The 19,326-nt window shown below is 50.0% G+C and overlaps 1 protein-coding gene across 1 annotated transcript in view; it reads right to left on the bottom strand.

The window, feature by feature from the left end:
- The window catches only part of LOC139242930 (uncharacterized), a 182,256-nt gene that overhangs the window by 71,542 nt on the left and 91,388 nt on the right, over positions 1-19,326 (bottom strand). Inside the window, 9 exon segments of the mRNA XM_070870567.1 lie at positions 179-332; positions 7,791-7,872; positions 8,040-8,207; positions 8,390-8,560; positions 9,483-9,569; positions 11,804-11,970; positions 12,153-12,203; positions 12,289-12,439; positions 14,838-16,575. Of these exon segments, the coding sequence (XP_070726668.1) occupies positions 179-332; positions 7,791-7,872; positions 8,040-8,207; positions 8,390-8,560; positions 9,483-9,569; positions 11,804-11,970; positions 12,153-12,203; positions 12,289-12,439; positions 14,838-16,575 (2,769 nt within the window).

Raw genomic sequence — 19,326 nt, 5'->3', positions numbered from 1 at the left:
TTCTTAGGAGACAGAACAGTCCAATACGGGAATTATAGTCTCTGTCTGTCCCACCTGTGACCGTCATTGATGGAAGGGTGTGTGGGACAGGTTTGCCTCACGCTCCTTCTGCTGCCTGCGCTTGCTTTCTGCTTGTTCTCGGCGACGAGACTCGAGGTGCTTAGCGCCTGTCAGAGGCAGGTGGGGCACAGGAATAGGAGAGCGATAGTGATGGGAGATTCTATAGTCAGGGGAATTAGACAGCCTCTTCTGCAGCCCTGAGCAGGTCCCGAATGATAAGTTGCCTCCATGGTGCCAGAGGGATGAACATCCGAGAATAGGTGGGACCATCTCTGGGAAGGGAAAAGTAAGCACAAAATAGCCATGGTCAGAACCAGCAACACGGAGAGTAATACGTTTATCGAGGAAATATTAAGACTGAGGCACTGGACTAAAAGACAAGGCCTCATTGTGATGATGTCCGGATTGTGTTGCACTGGGCTGCTCATGGAGGGAAATATGAGTCGGGTCATGTGGGGTGCAGGGCTGGAGCAGAAGGGAAAGGTTCACGTTCTTGTGGCACTCGAGTGAGTTCAGGGAGAAGGGAAGGGACGGCCGCAATCTGAAGCGGCCAACAACAATAGTTTTACAGAGCGGGTGAATGGAGCAGTGGGAGGGGTATCAGCTGATGTGTCTGGAGGGTGGGAAATATCCCGCTATGAGATTCGAAAGAATTAATAAAACTGTTAGAACAGAAAGTTCCATGATTTTGACCCAGCGATGATGACAGAACAGCGTTTATATGTCCATGTCGGGATGGTGTGACTTGGAGGCGATGGTGTTCCCATGCAGTGGCCGTCCTTATACTTCTGGGTGCTATGATCTATAAACTATAGGACAGGGCTTAGGTTTGAATAGGACTTGCAGCAAAATGATCCTGATTCTAACATTTTTGAGGGGAGTGAAAAATAGTTGTGGATTCCAGTGTTAGTGTTCTGTGACAGCGCCAGAACATACGGATGTTCCCAGGAGTTATGTTAAATAGAATCTATAGTTATACAGTTAAGGAATAGGAAGGGAAACAGCACATTTCTCGGTGGGTTTTGCAGGCTATCGAACAGTGGCGATGAGATAGAGGGTAGTGGGGGTGCTGCGTTGTGAGCAAACCCCTGGAAAGTGTATTTCAAGGTTGAATTAGTCAACATTTCCAGATACAGGGGATGATCAGGGAAGGCTGGAATCGATAAGCTGTCGATAAGTCGTGTTTGACACATGTTTTCAAGAATAGATTGATGGAATGTGCTGCATGTGATGTATATGGGTTTTCAGAAGCTGTTTGATAATGTGGCCATTTGTGTTCACAGATCCGAACTCTACAATCACTCAGCTCTTGACACAGTGCGACGATTACCAACTGTTCCAGTTGACAGAATGCGACCGGGACAGACTGGAACAGGCGATTGAAGAGGGTGTGGAGGGACTCTGTCTCTGGTTAATAGGAGAGGACCATTTCAGTGGACGATAATCATGTAAGTGGGAGGGACACAGAATGAGTTTAGATTGTTCTAACATGACAGAGCTGACAGAATGGGCCCAAGTTTCCACAGGATAAAAAACGAGCGCTCCTCCGAGCTGGGCGCCCGTTTTTCGCGCCTAAAACGGCGGCAGAAAAAAAACGCGCTATTCTCGAGCGCTTTGCAGCTCCTTGTCTGTTTGGCGCGGCGCCCAGGGGGGCGGAGCCTTCACTCGCGCCGATTTTGTAAGTGGGAGGGGGCGGGTACTATTTAAATTAGTTTTTTTCCTGCCGGCAACGCTGCGCATGCGCGTTGGAGCATTCGCGCATGCTCAGTGTGAAAAAAACATTGGCACTCGGCCATTTTTGTAGTTCTTTGTAGCTGTTTAATTTTTGAACATTTTTTTAATAAAACCACATCGCCATCAGCACGGAGGCTACCCTTCTCACTATCTCCTTCCCCTCCGCGGCAACAAACGGCTGTCTCATCCCCCTCCCTCCCCTCCACAACAACAACCCGCTGTCTCCTCCCCCTCCCTCCCCTCCCCAACAACAAACCGCTGTCTCCTCCCCCACCCTCCCCTCCACAACAACAACCCGCTGTCTCCTCCCCCTCCCTACCCTCCCCAACAACAAACCGCTGTCTCCTCCCCCTCCCTCCCCTCCACAACAACAACCCGCTGTCTCCTCCCCCTCCCAACAACCCGCTGTCTCCTCCCCCTCCCCAACAACAATCCGCTGTCTCCTCCCCCTCCCCTCAACAACCCGCTGACTCCTCCCCCTCCCCAACAACAAACCGCTGTCTCCTCCCCCTCCCCTCAACAACCCGCTGTCTCCTCCCCCTCCCTCCCCTCCACAACAACCCGCTGTCTCCTCCCCCTCCACGACAACAACCCGCTGTCTCCTCCCCCTCCCTCCCCTCCACAACAACAACCCGCTGTCTCCTCCCCCTCCCCTCAACAACCCGCTGACTCCTCCCCCTCCCCAACAACAAACCGCTGTCTCCTCCCCCTCCCCAACAACAACCCGCTGTCTCCTCCCCCTCCCCTCAACAACCCGCTGTCTCCTCCCCCTCCCTCCCCTCCACAACAACCCGCTGTCTCCTCCCCCTCCACGACAACAACCCGCTGTCTCCTCCCCCTCCCTCCCCTCCACAACAACAACCCGCTGTCTCCTCCCCCTCCCCTCAACCCGCTGTCTCCTCCCTCTCCCCTCAACCCACTGTCTCCTCCCCCTCCCCTCAACCCGCTGTCTCCTCCCCCTCCCCTCAACCCGCTGTCTCCTCCCCCTCCCAACAACAATCCGCTGTCTCCTCCCCCTCCCCTCCCCTCAACAACAACCCGGTCTCCTCCCCCTCCCCAACCTCCCTCCCCAACAACAACCCGCTGTCTCCTCCCCCTCCCCTCAACAACCCGCTGTCTCCTCCCCCTCCCAACAACAAACCGCTGTCTCCTCCCCCTCCCTCCCCCTCCCCTCAACAACAACCCGCTGTCTCCTCCCCCTCCCCTCAACAACAAACCGCTGTCTCCTCCCCCTCCCTCCCCAACAACAACCCGCTGTTTCCTCCCCCTCCCTCCCCAACAACCCGCTGTCTCCTCCCCCTCTCTCCCCTCCACAACAACCCGCTGTCTCCTCCCCCTCCACAACAACCCGCTGTCTCCTCCCCCTCCACAACAACCCGCTGTCTCCTCCCCCTCAACAACAACCCGCTGTCTCCTCCCCCTCAACAACAACCCGCTGTCTCCTCCCCCTCCACAACAACAACCCGCTGTCTCCTCCCCCTCCCTCCAATCCACAACAACCACCCGCTGTCTCCTCCCCTCCACAACAACAACCCGCTGTCTCCTCCCCCTCCCTCCCAACAACAACCCGCTGTCTCCTCCCCCTCCCTCCCCTCCACAACAACAACCCGCTGTCTCCTCCCCCTCCACAACAACAACCCGCTGTCTCCTCCCCCTCCACAACAACAACCCGCTGTCTCCTCCCCCTCAACAACAACCCGCTGTCTCCTCCCCCTCTCTCCCCTCCACAATAACCACCCGCTGTCTCCTCCCCCTCCCTCCCAACAACCAGCTGTCTCCTTCCCCTCCACAACAACAAACCGCTGTCTCCTCCCCCTCCCTCCCCTCCACAACAACAACCCGCTGTCTCCTCCCCCTCCACAAAACCCGCTGTCTCCTTCCCCTCCCTCCCCTCAACAACCCGGTGTCTCCTCCCCCTCCCTCCCCTCCACAACAACCCGCTGTCTCCTCCCCCTCCCTCCCCTCCACAACAACAACCCGCTGTCTCCTCCTCCTCCCTCCCCTCCACAACAACAACCCGCTGTCTCCTCCCCCTCCCCACAACAAACCGCTGTCTCCTCCCCCTCCACAACAACCCGCTGTCTCCTCCCCCTCTCTCCCCTCCACAACAAACCGCTGTCTCCTCCCCCTCCACAACAACAACCCGCTGTCTCCTCCCCCTCCCTCCCCTCCACAACAACAACCCGCTGTCTCCTCCCCCTCCCCACAACAAACCGCTGTCTCCTCCCCCTCCACAACAACAACCCGCTGTCTCCTCCCCCTCCACAACAACAACCCGCTGTCTCCTCCCCCTCTCTCCCCTCCACAACAACAAACCGCTGTCTTCTCCCCATCCACAACAACAACCCGCTGTCTCCTCCCCCTCCCTCCCCTCAACAACAACCCGCTGTCTCCTCCCCCTCCCTCCCCTCCACAACAACAACCCGCTGTCTCCTCCCCCTCCCTCCCCTCCACAACAACAACCCGCTGTCTCCTTCCCCTCCCTCCCCGGCAACAAACCGCTGTCTCCTCCCCCTCCCTCCCCTCCACAACAACAACCCGCTGTCTCCTTCCCCTCCCTCCCCTCCACAACAACAAACCGCTGTCTCCTCCCCCTCCCTCCCAGGCAACAAACCGCTGTCTCCTCCCCCTCCACAACAACAAACCGCTGTCTCCTCCCCCTCCCTCCCCTCCACAACAACAACCCGCTGTCTCCTTCCCCTCCCTCCCCTCCACAACAACAAACGGCTGTCTCCTCCCCCTCCCTCCCAGGCAACAAACCGCTGTCTCCTCCCCCTCCACAACAACAACCCGCTGTCTCCTCCCCCTCCCTCCCAACAACCCGCTGTCTCCTTCCCCTCCCTCCCCTCCACAACAACAAACCGCTGTCTCCTCCCCCTCCCTCCCCTCCACAACAACAACCCGCTGTCTCCTTCCCCTCCCTCCCCTCCCCAACAACAAACCGCTGTCTCCTCCCCCTCCACAACAACAACCCGCTGTCTCCTCCCCCTCCCTCCCAACAACCCGCTGTCTCCTTCCCCTCCCTCCCCTCCACAACAACAAACCGCTGTCTCCTCCCCCTCCCTCCCCTCCACAACAACAACCCGCTGTCTCCTTCCCCTCCCTCCCCAACAACAAACCGCTGTCTCCTCCCCCTCCCTCCCCTCCACAACAACAAACCGCTGTCTCCTTCTCCTTCCCCTCCCTCCCCTCCCCTCCGCGGCAACAAACGGCTGTCTCCTTCCCCTCCCCAACCTCCACAACAAAAAACTGCTCTCTCCTTCCCCACCCCCGCGGTAACGAACGATGGCTGAAGCACTTTCACACAGGTAGGAAGATGGTTTATTTCATCTTTTCTTTGCTTATAAAGTTTATTCAGGTTGGATTTATTTGTATAATATTTGTCGAAGTATAAATAAGGATTTATTGTAGAATTTAATGACTTCCCTTCCCCCCCCCCCACCTCGTTCTGGACGCCTAATTTGTAACCTGCGCCTGATTTTTTAATGTGTAGAACAGGTTTTTTCAGTTCTACAAAAATCTTCACTTGCTCCATTCTACTTTAGTTTGGAGTACGTTTTCACTGTGGAAACTTTGAAATCAGGCGTCAGTGGCCGGACACGCCCCCTTTTGAAGAAAAAATTCTGTTCCAAAGTAGAACTGTTCTACCTGACTAGAACTGCAGAAAAAAAAAATGTGGAGAATTGCGATTTCTAAGATAGTCCGTTCTCCACCAGTTGCTCCTAAAAATCAGGCGCAAATCATGTGGAAACTTGGGCCCGTGGTGTTTGCGTACCGGGGGTCTGTGCACAGCTTGATGCAGCCGCATACAAAGGTGGCCATCAGGATGAGGGCCACGTTCAGAACATCCTACATTCTTTCCTCCACTGTCCAAGATTTGTACATTGTGACAGTCTGACTCCTCACTGGGAGACACACTGTACACAGGGACACTTGTTACACAGTCTGACTCCTCACTGGGAGAGACACACTGTACACAGGGACACTTGTTACACAGTCTGACCCCTCACTGGGAGACACACACTGTACACAGGGACACTTGTTACACAGTCTGACTCCTCACTGGGAGACACACGCACTGTACACAGGGGCATTTGTTACAGAGTATGGTTCCTCACAAGAGATTAATGTGCAAAGTTAAAGTACATGGGATTGGGGGTAGTGTGCTGACGTGGATTGAGAACTGGTTGGCAGACAGGAAGCAAAGAGTAGGAGTAAATGGCTACTTTTCAGAATGGCAGGCAGTGACTAGTGGGGTACCGCAAGGTTCTGTGCTGGGGCCCCAGCTGTTTACACTGTACATTAATGATTTAGACGAGGGGATTAAATGTAGTATCTCCAAATTTGCGGATGACACGAAGTTGGGTGGCAGTGTGAACTGCGAGGAAGATGCTATGAGGCTGCAGAGTGACTTGGATAGGTTAGGTGAGTGGGAAAATGCATGGCAGATGAAGTATAATGTGGATAAATGTGTTGTTATCCACTTTGGTGGTAAAAACAGAGAGACAGACTATTATCTGAATGGTGACAGATTAGGAAAAGGGGAGGTGCAACGAGACCTGGGTGTCATGGTACATCAGTCATTGAAGGTTGACATGCAGGGACAGCAGGCGGTTAAGAAAGCAAATGGCATGTTGGCCTTTATAGCGAGGGGATTTGAGTACAGGGGCAGGGAAGTGTTACTACAGTTGTACAGGGCCTTGGTGAGGCCACACCTGGAGTATTGTGTACAGTTTTGGTCTCCTAACTTGAGGAAGGACATTCTTGCTATTGAGGGAGTGCAGCGAAGGTTCACCAGACTGATTCCCGGGATGGCGGGACTGACATATCAAGAAAGACTGGATCAACTGGGCTTGTATTCACTGGAGTTCAGAAGAATGAGAGGGGATCACATAGAAACATTTAAAATTCTGATGGGTTTAGACAGATTAGATGCAGGAAGAATGTTCCCAATGTTGGGGAAGTCCAGAACCAGGGGTCACAGTCTAAGAATAAGTGGTAAGCCATTTAGGACCGAGATGAGAAGAAACTTCTTCACCCAGAGAGTGGTGAACCTGTGGAATTCTCCACCACAGAAAGTTGTTGAGGCCAATTCACTAAATATATTCAAAAAGGAGTTAGATATAGTCCTTGCTACTAGGGGGATGGCGAGAAAGCAGGAATGGGGTACTGAAGTTTCATTTTCAGCCATGAACTCATCGAATGGCGGTGCAGGCTCGAAGGGCCGAATGGCCTACTCCTGCACCTATTTTCTATGTTTCTATGTTTCTCACTGGGAGAGACACACTGTACACAGGGACACTTGTTACACAGTCTGACCCCTCACTGGGAGAGAGACACTGTACACAGGGACACTTGTTACACAGTCTGACCCCTCACTGAGAGAGACCCCCAGGAATACTGAGCACAATGGTCAGTGTCCCACTGCGGCCCAGAGTGAGCCACACCCTGGGCCCTTCCTGTCTGTGCATTTCCCCAGTGCCCTATTGATGTGGGGGCGGGTCAGCTGAGTCACGTGACCCTGGGGTGGGGCCTCTGACGTCACAATGGGAGATGACGCTCACTCAGCTCGAGCGGGAAACCGTTAAAGGGCCGGTAGGATTTAAACCTGGAGCGCGCGGGGTTAATGGGGAGGGGCAGGAAATCGGCCCAAATGGTCAAATAATGAGAGCAGTGATGGTCATATAGTGAAATGTTCACACAATGGGAGCAGTGATGGTCATACAGTGAAATGTTCACACAATGGGAGCAGTGATGGTCATAGTGAAATGTTCACACAATGAGAGCAGTGAAGGTCATACAGTGAGAGCAGTGAAGGTCATACAGTGAAATGTTCACACAATGGGAGCAGTGATGGTCATACAGTGAAATGTTCACACAATGGGAGCAGTGATGGTCATACAGTGAAATGGTCACACAATGGGAGCAGTGATGGTCATACAGTGAAATGTTCACACAATGGGAGCAGTGATGGTCATACAGTGAAATGTTCACACATGCACAGTCAGTCCGTGTCTGGATTCCTGCAGCGACTCCAGGTGTCTCTGTCCGGTTGAACTGAACTGATTCCCCAACAGCCTGAAACAGATTAAAGATTAAACAGGAAATAAACAGATTGAACAACAGTGTAAATAACAGGGAGACTGGGTTAATATTTCAATGTTCATTACAGTCAAATATTACCCATAAATAGTGACTGAACGTATTTATATTTTATTACATTAAACATTAACACAAACACTCACCAGATCCGCTCCAGACTCCTGCAGGTCAGTATGAGGCGACGGAGAGCGGGGTAAGATCGGTCTGTGAAGGAGTTTGATCCCAGGCCCAGAACCGTCAGTGAGCAGTTTGTACTGAGAGCGGAGACGAGATCCTCGGCACAAGAATCTGAGAGACTGTTAGACATAAGCCTGTGGATCAGAGAGAGAAATAACCTGAATCAGAGTAAATCCTCCGTTTTTATTAATAACACTATTACTGATACTAATAATGTTCAGTGTTTATTAATAACACTATTACTGATACTAATAATTATGTACAGTGTCAGACACCCAGTTATTATAAACACAATCTCACACAGTCTGGTACTTACTGCAGTTCCTGTATTTTACAGTCCGGGTCCCTCAGAGCCGCAGACAGCAGTTTCACTCCTGAATCTCCCAGTTTATTGTAACTCAGGTCCAGAACCGTCAGTGAGCGGTTTGTACTGAGAGCGGAGGAGAGATCCTCGGCACAAGAATCTGTGAGACCAACAGCACGCAGCCTGGGGATCAGAGAGAGAAATAACAGGAATCAGAGTAAATCCCCCGTGTTTATTAATAACACTATTACTGATACTAATAATGTTCATTGTTTATTAATGACACGATTACTAATATTAACATTATTATTAGTAACACTATTACTGATACTAATACAGTTGAGCGTCTCGTATCCGGCAACCTCAGGACCGAGGCCGAGCCGGTTTTTGTGATTTTCCGGACTTCGGACCATGTTTCTGACGTCCGAAATCCCTAAATGTCCGAGTCCAGGTTCAGCTATTTCCAGATTTCGGAACGTCAGAAAGGTGGGGTGGTTGCTCTCCAAGGAATTGTTTGGGCGGAGCCACATCGCCGGGAAGGTGGTGTTCGGGGGAGGCCCCGCTGGGAAGGTGGTGTTCGGGGGAGGGCCCGCTGGAAAGGTGGTGTTCGGGGGAGGCCCCGCTGGGAAGGTGGTGTTCGGGGGAGGCCCCGCTGGGAAGGTGGTGTTCGGTGGAGGCCCCGCTGGGAAGGTGGTGTTCGGGGGAGGCCCCGCTGGGAAGGTGGTGTTCGGGGGAGGGCCCGCTGGGAAGGCGGTGTTCGGGGGAGGCCCCCGCTGGGAAGGGCAGCAAGGCGAGACCAGAGATCGACAGGGTCGTCCGGTCCAGATTCCAGAACATTTTACGGATCCCGGACAACCCTGCCACGGATTGTCCCGGAGTTCGGACTCCGGAACATTCCGGATTTTGGACGCTCAAACTGTAATATTCAGTGTTTATTAATAACACTATTACTGATACTAATAATGTTCAGTGTTTATTAATAACACTATTACTGATACTAATAATGTTCAGTGTTTATTAATAACACTATTACTGATACTAATAAAATGTGCAGTGTCAGACACCCAGTTATTATTAACACAATCTCACACAGTCTGGTACTTACCACAGTTCCTGTATTTTACAGTCCGGGTCCCTCAGAGCCGCAGACAGCAGTTTCATTCCTGAATCTCCCAGGTTATTGCTGCTCAGTCTAAACACAAACAGAGTGAGAAACAAACTGAACCAAACCCCGGATCGGATATATTCTCTCTCTCGGATATTACAGCAATCACTGAAAGTACATCAGTAAATTAATACCCAGTTTTGGGCCGGGATTCCCCACCTGGGTGGGTCCGGTGTGACCAGGGTCAATGGTGGGTCCCCATCTCGTGTCCGGTTCCAGCCCGCTCTGTGAAACTCTCCTCTGATTGGCCGTGTTAAGCCCCACCCAGCGTGGTTCTTTCCCAATTGGAGGAAGCAGGTCTGGTGACGCGGCATCAGCAGTTTCCCTTAAAGGGACCGTGCGCACATTGATGTCCACAGTTGTGCTGTCAGTGAGCTGCTGCAAACACTGACCAGCTCTGTACAGAGGTGCACCGCTGCACCCTTGCTCTCCCAGCACTCCCTCCATATGGCTATGGAGGGATTCACAGCACACAGGGAGGTCCTCTTCCCTTCCCATGGGCGGAAGAGACCTCCCCAGGAGACCAATGCAGCCTGGGTACACATTGCACAAGCAGGGATGTAGTCAGGGGCACCTGGCTGCAGTGGTGCAAACCTTTCAATGATCTCAGTGGATCACGAAACGTTACAGCAAATCCAAACTGATCCTCATCAGAAATAGGAGCAGGAGTAGGTCATACGGCCCCTCGAGCCTGCTCCGCCATTCAATAAGATCATGGCTGATCTGATCATGGACTCAGCTCCACTTCCCCGCCCGCTCCCCATAACCCTTTATCCCCTTATCATTTAAGAAACTGTCTATTTCTGCCTTAAATGTATTCAATGTCCCAGCTTCCACAGCTCTCAGGCAGCGAGTTCCACAGATTCACAACCCTCAGAGAAGAAATTTCTCCTCATGTCTGTTTTAAATGGGCGGCCCCTTATTCTAAGATCATGCCTTCGAGTTCGAGTCTCCCACATCAGTAGAAACATCCTCTCTGCATCCACCTTGTCGAGCCCCCTCATAATCTTATACATTTCAACCAGATCACCTCTCATTCTTCTGAATTCCAATGAGTAGAGGCCCAACCTCCTCAACCTTTCCTCACAAGTCAACCCCCTCATCCCCAGAATCAACCGAGTGAACCTTCTCTGAACTGCCTCCAAAGCAAAGTATATCCTTTCGTAAATATGGAAACCAAAACTGCATGCAGTACTCCAGGTGTGGCCTCACCAAGACCCTGTATAACTGGAGCAAGTCTTCCCTGCTTTTATACTTCATCCCCTTTGCAATAAAGGCCAAGATACCATTGACCTTCCTGATCACTTGCTGTACCTGCATACTATCATTTTGTGTTTCATGCACAAGTACCCCTCGGTCCCACTGTACTGTGGCACTTTGCAATCTTCCTCCATTTAAATAATAACTTGCTCTTTGATTTTTTTTTTCTGCCAAAATGCATGACCTCACACTTTCCAACATTATACTCCATCTGCCAAATTTTTGCCCACTCACTTAGCCTGTCTCTGTCCTTTATTTGTCAAACATGACTTCCCCTTCATAAATCCATGCTGACTGTGCCTGACCAAATTTTGCTTTTCCAAATGTCCTGCTATTGCTTCTTTAATAATGGACTCCAACATTTTCCCAACCACAGATATTCGGCTAACTGGTCTATAGTTTCCTGCTTTTTGTCTGCCTCCTTTTTAAAATAGGGGTGTTACATTTGCAGTTTCCCAATCTGCTGGGACCTCCCCAGAATCCAGGGAATTTTGATAAATTACAACCAATGCACCCACAATCCCTGCCGCTACTTCTCTCAAGACCCTCGGATACAAGCTCATCCTGCTGTGCTACTCATTACATCCCCATCACTCTGCCTTCCCTACCCTACTCCTGCACATCCTTACTCACACCAACTTACCTTGCACCTCCATCCATCCCTCTCTATCTACATTATCACATCCCCATCTCACTCACCACCCCTTACACTCACCCTCATCCTTCTCCAATCACACCAACCAACAACACACAACGGTAAACACTTGGGTCTTTTAGCCGATGTTTACCTGAAGTTTCTGTTAATACACTGGCAAGCATTGAAATCTATATTGTCAATACTTTCCGTGCTTGGGTAGACCTGTGTGCACCTTTGGAAGTGGCTGAGTGAGTTGCAATGAATGGTGAGACATAATGGAACCCCCGCAATGTTGATGAGTATGAAAGGAATGGTTTGGGCATTGTCGGGTTGCTTTATGTTGTTGGTGAGGGGTGGTGCTAACCTGGTGCATCGTGTGACAGCCAGGGTGTACAGTATCAAATGAAGTACATCTGACCATGGTGAGACCATCCCTGATCTCCCGGGCAGCAATGTGGGCGGGTGCTGATACCCTCTGTCCTGTGCAGCATCAGGTGATTGCAGAGAAGGTCGGTGTGTTTGTTGGTGCTGCTGGTGTGGGGCTGATCATGGTCAGAATCTGAGGACCAAGGGGAGACAGTATAAACCGTACCCATTCTGATGTAATAGATGGCAGGTGAACTTGGGATAACAGAAGCGATCTGTCAATGGTGAGAGAGGTGACACTGGATAGAGAACTCTCTCCAAACATTTGCAACCTGCATAAAGCTCACCCGTCTTTCAAACACAGCAAGCAACAGCTTCTGAGCTTGGAAAGTGAACAGCTGTGACAATGGAGATTTTATAGCACATTTCCAGCTTTCAAGTAACGAGATGATTCCATGGCCATTCAACTCCAGCCCTGGTTACCCGACGTGATCCCCGAGCAGCGTGGACCCCGTGGGTGACCTGGTAAACTCCGAGGATGGACTGAAATGAGTTGTTAATCGTTAACAAGGTGATAATGACCTGAATTGCCTCCCCCGCCGCTGTGTGTCGGGTCTGCTCAGTGCTGACAGACCTGATATTTGGGAAAGTTACGTGGGGCGAGTTAACAGCGGGGTCCCGACCCAGTGTCAAATAAATAATTTCCCACCTGACCCGCCACCGATCGCACCCACTGACGCCCGCAATATTCCCCCAATATTTAATCTCACTCTGTCCAACTCCCCATATATTCAGGGACTGTCAGTAAATGTATTTATTAAATAAAGTGCTGTCTGTGTGAAGCCTGTAAATGTCCCTCTGTCCGATCTCATTCCGCGATGATCAGAATTACCCTCCTGGAGCTCAGTGATCAGACCCCTCATGTTTGGGGAAACTTGTCCCATTTACACAGCTCCTAAATCCCGGGTATTATAGGAATGGGTTGATTTTCCCCGAATCAAATGATAAAGTACTTTATATTAAATCGGTATAATATCTCAGGGTGAGTTATATTGTGAAACACGCTAACTGCTGCTGTAAAATCCCCCCAGGATTTCACGTAACAAGGAGAGTTCATTCTGTCCCGTTACATGGTTTAAATCTCCCTGTACTCCTAGTTTATAGGGGACGGCAGTCTCTCACTGTATTTCCCATTAAACGGGCTCTACATGTATTCCAGGTGCAACTGGCCCGACAGTTTTGAGGGAATTTTCGGAAGTTCCTTCCCCGAGCGGAGCCTCACACACGGGGGGTGGATTATGGGAAATTGCCGGGTTCACTGCCCCCGGTTTACCCAGGAGCCGCCTGCTGTGTGCGAGACCCTACCGCTGGCCAGTGTGTGTCTGTACCCCGGGGATAATACCCCACACCACACTAGATTGGTCGGTGTGTGTCTGTACCCTGGGGATAATACCCCACACCACACTAGATTGGTCGGTGTGTGTCTGTACCCCGGGGATAATACCCCACACCACACTAGATTGGCCGGTGTGTGTCTGTACCCCGGGGATAATACCCCACACCACACTAGATTGGTCGGTGTGTGTCTGTACCCCGGGGATAATACCCCACACCACACTAGATTGGTCGGTGTGTGTCTGCACTCCGGGGATAATACCCCACACCACACTAGATTGGTCGGTGTGTGTCTGTACTCTGGGGATAATACCCCACACCACACTAGATTGGAACCTTTTTCCCGGTAGATTGAAGATCCTGAAGATCATTCTTGTCTGAATGTTCAGGACTGTAAATAATTCTAAACACTTACAGCTGAAAGAATTCCCGATTCCCCAATATTCCCAATCCAGGAAACTTCCCCATCGATAAGATACACACTGCGCGGTATTGAGGTAAATATCTAACTGTTAGATGTTTAAACTCGGGTTGAAATGGTGGATGTGGAAAACATTTTAAATGAATTCTACCTTTACTGCCGGTTTATAATTTATATTTACATTCCACTGTCCAGCTTATTAATTATGATTTTGGGCCGTAAACTGCAGAATCCCCGGGTGCATACGATGTGTGCAGGTACTCAGAGGTCCCACAAATGCAGGTTCACAGCACGCAGTACACATGTGCAAGAACCTGAATTTGCGATTTGTCAAAATGTCTTTTGACAGACTGTAAGCATCCCCAGGAGAAGGACATTGGCGCGCAGAGATCGAGCTATTTGCCCAACTCCTGCTCAGAGAATGTCCTTCAAACTCTTATGCCTGGAAAAGGCAGGTGTAGAACCTACTTTTACCAGCGTTAAGAGTTTAAAACATAGCACAATTACATTTATCACTAGTTTTTATATTAAACACCGTGTATTAAGGTATTTTAACCCTATTGAAACATGTTAAAAAAAATCTAAAATATATATATTTTTTGAAACATTTAATTAAATTCAGTTTCAATTCATTTTAAATATGTCAGGTGTTTTTTTTATTTATTGTGTTGTTTCTCTGTGTTCTGAGGAGTATTTTCAGTGATCGTACTGGGAGTTTGTACAAACGGAACTCCCAATATAATCAGTGAGAATATTCCATGTTCATTGGTGGTCCAGGCCATGTGATCCCAGGTTGCGTTTACGTTCCTGGGATGTGTGAGCCCATTCGCTGGGCAGCCCATCTAGGCCTCAGACCGCAAGTATACGTTCCTCCGGGACCAACAGGTACTTTGGGAATTTATTTTTCGGTCGGAAGTGTCTGCCCGCAGGAAGCCACATTTCGGGCTTAATGTAATTATGTTTTCAGACTCTCAGTGAGCTGCATTTGTTGATGTGATAAAGACTGTAAAATCCCTATTTGTTCACAAGGATCCATTCTAGATTCTCCAGCCCTTAGGGTATTACTAACTGATCCCCTGATTATTGGTCATACTTGTCTTCAATCTGCTTCTCTCTGGTTTAACTGAACTGTTTGTTTCCCTTCATTACGGAGCAACAACACAATCCGTGACTGTTCTACAATTCACCCAACAGTTAGAGACAAATAAACAGTTACCTCAACACCCGGCATTTGTGGAGTACGGGTCCCAGCCGCTGGAGTCCTTCACACTGAATGTTGCACTTCCGCAGATCGAGGTCTTTTATCGTATCACAGAGCCCAATGACATGAGACAGGACCGCACAGTCAATCGGGGTCAATGTCAATCCACTAAATGTAAGTGTTTCCACAGATCCCACTGTGAGCTGAGCCAGTGCTGTATTCTGAGACTCAAACAGGTAGTGGAATGTGTTCAGGAGGTTCCGTTTACCAGCTTCAGTCTCTGTGTTCCCAATCTGTCCTTCAACCATCTCCTTCACCCAGTCAATCACTCGACAGGTGGATCGATGTAGAAATGGACCCAGAAACTCCTCCAGGGGCCGAGCGGAGTGTGGGGAGGAGAGACCAGCAGCAAAACGGAGAAATATCTCAAATCGCCCATCTTGCTTGCTGCAGGATTCACTGAGCAGTTTCCGGATGTCCCCGGAATCGGGAGTCAGGAATTGTGCGAGAGCGGCTACAAACTCTTGGATGGTGAGGTGTGGGAATGTGTACACCACGCTCTGGGCAGAATCATCTCTCTCCAAAAGTTCCATCATGAACCCAGACAGGAACTGGGAAGGTTGCAGATTGTATTTGATCAAATCTCCATTTCTAAACACAATCTTCTTCTCGGAGACTCCTGTGAAGGCCATCTCACCGAGCTTCAGTAACACATCACGGGGGCTTTCAATCTCTCGGCTGTGGTTTTTCAGAATGTTGTAGATATAGTAGGAATACAGTTGGGTGATGGTCTTGGGAACTGGCTGATGTCTCCTGTCTCTTTGTGTAAAGAAGGGACCCAGTGCCAGACCGAGGATCCAGCAGTAGGAAGGGTTGAAGCACATGGTGTACAGGATCTCGTTCTCCTCCACGTGTTTAATAACAGCTGCTGCCACCGTCTGATCTTCAAAAAACCTGTTGAAATATTCCTTCCGTTCTTCACCAACAAATCCCAGGATTTCAGCCCAGATACTGATCTCAGCCTTTTCCAATAAATGTAATGCAGTGGGACGGCTGGTCACTAGCACTGAACATCCTGGGAGCAGCTTGTGCTGTATTAAACTGTACACAATGTCAGACACTTCACACCAGTCTTCGGGATCTGTGCACCTGTGCTGAGGTTCTGTATTTCTCCGATTGTCAGCAAAATCGATGCTGTCCTTGAATTCATCCAAACCATCGAATATAAACAGCAATCCCTCTGGGTTCTTCCAGAGCTCTCTTAGAATATTCCCAAAGTAAGGATACTGATCCAGTATCAGATTCCTCAGGTTTATTCTACCGTTAATGTCGTTCAAATCCCGGAATTTAAAACTGAAAACAAATTGAAAGTGGGGGTATATTTTTCCCGTGGCCCAGTCATGAACAATCTTTTGTACCAGTGTTGTTTTTCCAATCCCCGCGACTCCGCTCACTGCCGCTGAACTCCCGGATTCTGATTTTCTCCGGGAAAAACTGCTGTGGAACAATTGATCAGTTCGGATTTTCTCCAGTTCTCCCCGGAGATGTTTCTTTGTCCACTCTTCATGGTCTCGGCCTCTTGCCAGCAGTTCATGTTCTACAAGTCTCCGATCTCGAACAGTAGAAATGACCGTTAGCTCAGCGTATCGATCAACCAGCTGGAAAACCTTAACCTTCTTCCTTATTAGGATAGTGTTCACTCTCAGTCTTTCAGTTTGTACCCGGAGTGTTTCCTTGTGTTTCTGTTGAGCATCTTCAATTAGAACAGACAGAAAGTGGTTCTCAATGTGAGTTGTATTGTCATAAATCTACTCCTCAATACCATTTCACTCGAGTAAAATATTGCTAAGATTGAATTCACGGTTAGAATAAAAGGTGCATGTCACAATTAAAACTCAGTTACTGAAAGTAAACAATGAGCGAGAAATGTGTGAAATCCTCACTTGATTCCAGTATTTACTGCAAAATAGAGCTTTGGATATCAGTGGGATAGGGACAGACTGAATGTTGAGGAGTCCCCTGTTACAGTATCAGACCCTGGCAGGTTATCTGGGTTATGGTGTAATCTGTGAGTGGGACAGACTGAATGTTCAGGAGTCCCCTGTTACTGTATCAGACTCTGGCAGGTTATCTGGGTTATGGTGCAATCTGTGAGTGGGACAGACTGAATGTTCAGGAGTCCCCTGTTACTGTATCAGACCCTGGCAGGTTATCTGGGTTATGGTGTAATCTGTGAGTGGGACAGACTGTGAATGGACAGAAGTTCTACTCAGCATTCCATTTGGCCATTATTAGAGCTTCTGACCCCATATTCACTCCATCACGAAGTCTGCCTACTTCCACAATATAATCCGTCTCTGCCTCTGCCTCAGCTCATCTGCTGCTGAAATCATCCATGCCCTTTGTTATCTCAGACTCGACTATTCCGATTCCCTCCTGGCCGGCCTCCTACCTTCCACGCTGCATTAACGAGCTTAACTAAACCTCTGCTGCCCATATCTGAACTCGCATCAATTACCCCCGTGCTCGCTGACCGACATTGGCTTCTGTTCAGGCACCGTATCGATTTAAATAGCCTCATTCTTGTATTCAGAATCCTCCATCACACCCTCCCTATCTCTGAATCTCCTTCAGCCTGCAATCCTTTGAGATCTATGTGCTCCTCCAATTCTGGTCTCATATCCAATGTGCTGCACTGCCTTCAGTTATCAATACCCTGAGCTTTGGAAGTAACTCCCCTGAAGGAAGTTCCACTGTCATTGTATTAGGTCTTGGGTAGATTAGCTGGGCTATTGTATACACTGAGAAAGGGGCAGACTGTGAATAGACAGCAGTTAAATCGCTGTTGTTTCAGGACGTGGGGAGGTTATCTGGGGTATTACCTGCACTGCTATAGTCACCTGACCACAGGTGACGGTCACTGCTATTCTGAAGGTACAGAGAGCAATCAGAAAGATGATTTAAGGTATTGGGGGTGAAATTCAGTCACGTTTTATTTGGGGTGGTTACCCAGGCGGAGCGGTAATTTTACTGCCTTGAAAAAGTTTGCGCCTTTACCCCGAAAATCGTCAGAATTGGACGACAAGCAGACAGACAGAGGCCGTTGCACACCAGAGCTCGGTGGTGGCCATACGAAAGCTTTGGTTGCTAAATTAGCAAACCCATTGCGCATGCGCCGAACTTTGATTCAGATCCCGGGAACAGCCGAGTATTAAAGGCACGGCAAGGTAAGTTAGAGTATGAGCAGCTCCAGCTCCACAGTGTCTTCATAGCGCCAACATGGAGGAGGAAGGAGGATGCCAGCTAAGTGCCTGCTTCTCGCCCACCGCTCTTGCTGGAGGCAGTGGAGAGTCGCTGGAGTGCCAGCCAGGCGGAAGGAGGATGAACACATCCGCCTATGGTTCTGGAGAGGCTGTGGAGGGAGACGGCACACCACGTTTCAGCCTGGAACACAGTGCCATCACAGCAACTCAATGTGGTGATGAATTTAACGACCTTACTTGGGTCGTCAGGGTGAGTACCCTTCCATTCACCTTCCAATGCCTTCATGTGAACCTCACTGTCTCACACAATGTAAAGACTTTGCAGTGCCTGCCCTTTCCATATGTCTACCAGGCCATGCTTCCCCTTGCTGAAGCCAGCCTGATACCTCTCCTGCACTTCACCAGATATGCCCTGCCCATCCAAGCCTCTCTCACCTTCTAGCTCCTTGCATCCTGAGCCCACCGAGCAGCATCTTTCAACTCTTCAGATGCGGTCACAGGTCTAAACCTCAGACTGACTGGTAGTTGCTTGTGCTCCCGACCCACTGTGCGATGCCACGCAGCATGAAATGCAAATATACACACCGCCTTATTACTCAGATACCCGACTGTACACACACGTGGCACATCAGCACCTACACAGCCACACCCTCGGGAAGCCCGCTATCCTGACAAACCCACATGCGTGCTCATCCTGTTTCTCCCCATTCGTTGGGAAGGTAATTAAATTCATTCTGCATGTGTAGAGTGTCTGTGTGACATCGCGGATGGAGTGATGTGCTGCACATTGTGAGACGCTGCATATGTCCCCTGATGCAGCCTGGAAGGAGCCAGACGCATAGAAGGCGAGTACCACCATGACCTTCAGTGAGACGGACAGCACAGTCCTGGTGCCGATGTGAGGCTGCAGGTCTTCCTGCAGGAGATTGCATATCTCTCTAACAACCTCCTTTCGGAAGTGCATCGTTCTGATACACTGCTCCTCAGAGAGGTGCAGGTATGAGTGTTGCCTGTCGGTGAAGCCGTGGGGGTAAAGGCCTCCTGCTCCGACATCTAGGGGCTCTCCTCCTTCGGCCGCTAACATGCCCAACAGCCCTTCTCTGTTCCCGATGCCTTGTTAGAACATGTAGAGTGAAAACCAGGTGAACAGGTAATGGCTCCATTAAAATTTCACAAGAAGTTTGTGTCAAGCTGAACTGGTATGTCTATGTGCCGCTGCATACTCGGAGGCTCACCACTGT

This window comes from Pristiophorus japonicus, unplaced genomic scaffold (assembly GCF_044704955.1).
Source record: "Pristiophorus japonicus isolate sPriJap1 unplaced genomic scaffold, sPriJap1.hap1 HAP1_SCAFFOLD_154, whole genome shotgun sequence".
In the NCBI taxonomy this organism is placed as follows: domain Eukaryota; kingdom Metazoa; phylum Chordata; class Chondrichthyes; family Pristiophoridae; genus Pristiophorus; species Pristiophorus japonicus.
Note: the sequence above shows the minus strand (reverse complement) of the source record. Positions and strands in the feature narration are given on the sequence as shown.